Below are 5,790 nucleotides of genomic sequence, written 5' to 3' on the forward strand. Positions count from 1 at the left end.
TATAATTTGATACCATATATACATATATCTGGTATCAAAGTCTCTATTTTCGTTTGGCTTGGCTTCCAAGTTGCATTTGGCGTGGTTAACCATACCCTGAGGCACTTTCTGATATACATATTAGGTAATCTGATTTTGCAACCATTTTGCTAGCTCTTTCTTTTCTAACAGATGGCAAAATGCTATGTTTCTTGGCCCAGTCTTCAGCCATCTCTTCTCATGTATCTTTGTAGAAGATGTCCCCTGCTTGTTTGATATCCATTGTGTTACAACGTATGTCTCAAACTTACAATGGCTGAAAAGACTTTACTTCTCAAATCCATTTTGGCTGATCTGCAAAAATAAGACTAACATCAAGGACTCCAAGAGTCATGTTGTGCTCTTCTCTGCTTTATTCTCCCCTCCCTCTACTGTCAGTCCCAATCAAATCCAGTGGTTCTAAAATCTCCCTGTTTCCCAACCTTTTCCCTTCTCAAACAACATTCTGCATAGTAGTTCATCACTAGCAACTAGCACGGTGCCTCACACAACATGAGTGTTAGCAACTAAATACCAAAGTGCTATAAACTCAGGTCCATAATAAATGGCTTTCATAAAATATAGCCACTTTTCCTTGGCTACACAGTGTGGTGATGCCTATAAAGCAATTTTCATGAAAAACTATGTTTTTCAGAAAAAATCCATGTGCTAGAGATTGTTTATATTTGTACACAGCAGAAAGATGCTGAGAGACGTTCAGGAATGTGGTCAAACTCATTCTTTAAATGAATAGGAGATTAGTGCTTGGCTCCATCCCTGTTGGAAAATCCATGCAGCAGTGGTCTCATACCTCCCTGTCAGTCATTGTGAAGAGGGGAGCTAGCTCCTAGACGTGTAAGAGGACCCGAGACAGGCCCGACTCTCTGTTCCATTGAAGCTGGATGACTAGTTAACTCCTGAGTTTAGTTATCAGTCTGCCATTTCTACCCATTAGCCATCTTCATTCTCTCCTTTTGGAGATACGGTTGTGGGTAGTAACTCATTTATGTTAAAGTAATCAGGTATTCTTCAGCCAGGTATCTGTAAATCCTGGTGGCATTTGGCAATCTAAGCAAACTGTTATAGTTCAAGACCATTCCAGAGACAAGGTCTGAGTAAATATTAACAAGCTCTCGCGCTTGCTTGGAACTTGAAAAGACTGCACGACATCAATGAGCAAGCTTTTGTCAGTCACAATCTAGACCAGATTAGTCTTAAAGTCCAAGGAGGAAGCAAAGTTCACCTTAGTGCAGGAGTTCCTGTGTGCCTCTCCTGGCTAGCATTTGCAAGCTCAGGACAAGGATGATGAAGGAGAAGGAGAAAACCATTGCTATTGTGAAGGTTCTAGACCCTTCCGAGTTGAAGCTGGTGAGTACGCACATCTTGAAATTCTTTCACTGTCTGGAGATGAAACTGGCCTAAATGCTGAATTTGAAATTTAGAGTTACAGTGGGTAAAATAAGGTGTAGACATTCGCACTGAAATGTGTTAACCATAATTAACTGTGTATTTAAAAGAGCTTGTTTACTTACAAACAGTGTTGGAGTGCTCTGGGATATGCTAAGAAATTATATAGTTTATTTAGTCAAAAACCTGCTAAAGCTAATGTTTTATTGTGACTTTTGTATACAACGTGAGGATTCGGTTAATTGTTTATTTCATACTCACACTAACAACTTGTTATTTTAGTGAGAAGAGAATAATGAACACGCAGTGTATGTGATGTGAAACTGTGAGCGTCCAGTTTTGTATTTTCCTATTTGTGTTAAAGCTAGCTTGCCAAGGAAACTTCAGCTCCAGCCCCACTCATTACTTTTATTCACTTACAATGGAACAAAAATAATAATAACAAAATAACACAGCAGGATTTCACAGCCCAGTGTTTGTCATTTAAGCCTCAGAGTGATGTTGTAACAAATAAAATAAAATTTGAGGCAATTGGTGGTGTATGTTCTAAAGCAAAAAAAAAAAAAAAAAATTCTGGGTGAGTGAATCTAAATGAATCAACACCCACAAGGAAGGAAAATAATCTTTGGAAAGTCAGTGTTTCATGTGTGCATACGTTCTACAGTCTACCGTTCCCTGTGGTGCGCCTCTTTAGAATAGGAGTTTATCTTCTTTTATATCCAGTTTCTCTATCAAACAGTCTCCTGTTCAGTTTTACCATTTCAGATCTACAGTGCATATTTTCATAGGAAAGCAAAAGGCGAGGGTCTAAACAAATATATCTGTCAGTATCTTTTAAAAACTCACACTAAATATGTGCTATTTAGTAAATATGTGCCACATACACACACACACATATACACACGTACATACACACATATACAAAAACCACACACACATGCATACATACACACCATACATACACACACACACAAACACCACAAACGCATGCACATACACCACACACACACTACACATGCATGCACGCACACACACACCACACACACATGCACACACACATCACACACACCAGACATGCACACACACCACAAACACATACATGCACACACATACACGCACATACACATACACACACACACCATTTAGGGCCTCTTTTTGCCTTTTGTTATTTCACTGAATATTTACTTGCAAATTTAACTTGTAACTGTCCATAAGTTTTGTTCATTTTTGAGTATTTATAATGAGATTATCTGGGCGATTCATGGGCATGTCCAGAAAAACTTCAAGGTTTTCATAACCAAAATAATTTCTAGGAGACTATGGGATCCTTTCTGTTGCTAACTGGCTATAAATGAAAAGCATTGGAGTAATAAATATGTACAAATTACATTTAAACTTTTATTTAAGTTTATTTGTCCTACAGCACTTTGGAGAAGAGAAAAATAAGCCAGGTTACTTTCAGAGAGTCTGTTGGGTAGAGCTGGCTCCTGAGTTAAGTCCTTGAGAGGAACTGTTTGATTCTGATATTTATGGGCTGGGTGGAGTTCAGGAAAGAGCAGTGGGGAAGAAAAATACAGTCAGTAGGTCCAAATTGTTCTGACTATTCAAGACACTAAAGGAAACTAAAGACAAGAATGCTTCTGCAGTGGGGTAGATAATAGAGGATACAGCCTTTGTGTCTTACAAGTCTGAATCTAAGCTATTATTTCAGCTTCTGTTTTGAGGTGGTGTCTCCCACTGATGTGACCTCACATAGTAGGTGAGGCTGGGTGACCTGTCAGCTCCAGGCACCTGTTTCTATATCCTTGGTGTTGGTATAACAAGCAAATGCCACAGCTTTTGATTTTCCCATGTGGGTTTTAGATATTAAACTTATATCTTTGTGTTTGCAGACACCGAGCAGTCTCATTGTGACCTCTGCTGCTTTTAGAGTTGTCTTATTCTTAGACCGTTACTTCAATTCTGAGCTGCACTTGCTTCTCGTTTAGAATGTTAGTCATATGCACCCTACAACATTGCTATGAAGATGTTTTTTGAGTTATTTTATTATCCATGACACATAACAAACAATCAACTCTGGCATAGCATATGTTATTAAGTTGTGTTTTATTTTCCTCTAAAAATTCCTCATCTCCAGATTCACAGAATCATTGCAATCATAACCCTTACCTACACCAAAGTCTGAAATCTCCTACTGAAAGCCCCAGTATGTGTACACATGATAAGGACAAGGCTTTAAAAGTTTAGAAGTAGTGGAAATAACATCAAATCTGTAACAAAACGTTATAATAGCATTTTGAATGCTAGACACAAGAGTTTCAGTTTATATATGGCAGGGACGTTAGGCTTCAGATTCTTGAGGCCAAATAGATCTTAAGGGTATTTGAAATATGTTGGTATGAGACAGTGGGAGTTTATTAGGAGGGATATAGAAACACTAGATGGGGATGCATAGTTTAGGTTAGGGACCTGAGAGCTTGAGGAATGAAAACAGAGATGAAATTCCAGAGTGGATATTATTATTTTAAAATGTCGTATCAGGGTTCAGATTGCGTCTGATGCCTGAAGAGTAACGGTCATTCTAAAGTGGAGTTTAGGTCCCAGTGTATGTGGTTTTCTGGCAAGAGGTGATGGATATTCTTACAGTTTATGGTTTGCCTAGATGCTTCTGCAATAATTTTGGCTGTAGACTGTTTTCTTATCCAGACAGCACCAATTGTAAACAAAGGCAAAGCTATTTCTCTCCGGTGTCACTAAAAGTTAGTTTGGCAAATGGTGTTCTGCTGATTCCACCATTCTCAAGAGCTCTGTATTTTCTCAAGAGTCTTCCTGTTGCATATCTTGTGCTCAGGTCTTTAACCCACTGTGAGTTAATTTTTAAAGAAGTGCAAGATAAGATCCCAGGATTGTTCTTTTTCCCTTAGATAGCCATTGAAACCATTGCCATTCATTGAAAAGATGGCCCTTTGCCACTGAGTGGTCTTGACAACCCTGTCCAATTTGCTGGACTATATTCGGGAGTTCCTTATGGCTTTATTTTTCTGCCCTAGAGCCCTGTGTAATTGTTGTGATGTCAGAATGTCACTCAGTGTTACCATAGCACTGTAACAGCTTGGACATCCAGAAGTATTTGTTCTCTACTTATTTTTTTTTCCAAGACTGTTTTTAGTTTATTAGTGTTCCTTGAAAATTTATGTGAATTTTAAGAACTGAGTTTCAATCTCTTCAAAATGTGCTTGGCATTTGATGGCAATAACATTGGATATCTGACTGCTTTGTGTAGTGTTATCAACTTGTCAATATTCTCTCTTTCTAGAAATACAGGTTATTTTCCATCTTTTATGTCTTTAATCTTATCTGTATTTTTTGGTTTCATCCCATACATCTTTCATTTGAAGAGTTAAGCTTATTCATATAATTTTTTAGGTTATTTTTATTTATTTATTGTTGAAAAAAATTTCTGCCTCCTCTGCGCCCCCCATTTCCCTCTCCCTCTCCCCACTCCTCTCCCCCTCTCTTCCTCCCCCCACTCCTCTCCCCCTCCCTCTCCAGTCTGAAGAGCAGTCCAGATTCCCTGCCCTGTGGGAAGTCCAAGGTCCTCCCCCCTCCATCCAGGTCCAGGAAGGTGAGCATCCAAATAGGCTAGGCTCCCACAAAGCCAGTTCATGAAGTAGGATCGAAACCTATTGCCATTGTCCTTGGCTTCTCATCAGCCTTTATTGTCCACAGTGTTCAGAGAGTCTGGTTTTATCCCATGCTTGTTCAGTCACAGTCCATCTGATCTTGGTGAGCTCCCAATAGATCAGGCCCTCTGTTACAGTGGGTGGGTGCACCCCTCGTGGTCCTGACTTCCTTGCTCATGTTCTCCCTCCTTCAGCTCCTCATTTGGACCTTGGGAGCTCATTCCGGTGCTCCAGTGTTGGTCTCTGTCTTTGAGGATATTTTAAATGGAAATGTGATAACTTTTTTTGAGATTACTCATCACTTACATATATAAATACAACTGATTTTCATGTGTTGATTTTATGTTTTGCGACTGGGCTAGCAGCTTCATTTGTTAGTTTAAATAAGGGTGCATTTTTGTTTTTGTTTTGGTGTATTTTGTTTTTATGGAATCTCTGGATTTTCTAAATATAAGATTATAGATCATGCTGTCTGTAAACAGAGACCATTTTTATGTAGTTCTTGATAATTTGTGAATTCTTGGCTTCTCTCGACTAATTGTTCTGTCTAGATTATCTGTTGAATGATAGAGGTGAAAGCGGACATCCTTACGTTGGTCCAGATATTAGAAAAAAGCTCATTATCTTTTATATATTATTTTTTAATTTATTAAGAATTCTTTCATACAAGAGTAAGCATATT

At 38.6% G+C, this 5,790-nt stretch overlaps 1 protein-coding gene across 2 annotated transcripts in view; it reads left to right on the forward strand.

Annotated features, from left to right (window-relative positions):
• Positions 1–5,790, forward strand: part of Tfec (transcription factor EC) — a 74,300-nt gene that overhangs the window by 38,469 nt on the left and 30,041 nt on the right. Inside the window, exon 1 of one of the 2 annotated variants that reach the window (XM_050145931.1) lies at positions 1,273–1,386. The exons of the other annotated variant lie outside the window; for it this stretch is intronic. Coding sequence (XP_050001888.1) covers positions 1,321–1,386 — 66 coding nt within the window. The 5' untranslated portion in view covers positions 1,273–1,320. Of the gene's footprint in view, positions 1–1,272; positions 1,387–5,790 lie in introns of those variants that run through there. 2 annotated transcript variants of the gene reach the window in all.

Source organism: Alexandromys fortis, unplaced genomic scaffold, assembly GCF_014885135.2.
Source record: "Alexandromys fortis isolate MF-2015 unplaced genomic scaffold, M_Fortis_MF-2015_v1.1 scaffold_34, whole genome shotgun sequence".
Taxonomy (NCBI): domain Eukaryota; kingdom Metazoa; phylum Chordata; class Mammalia; order Rodentia; family Cricetidae; genus Alexandromys; species Alexandromys fortis.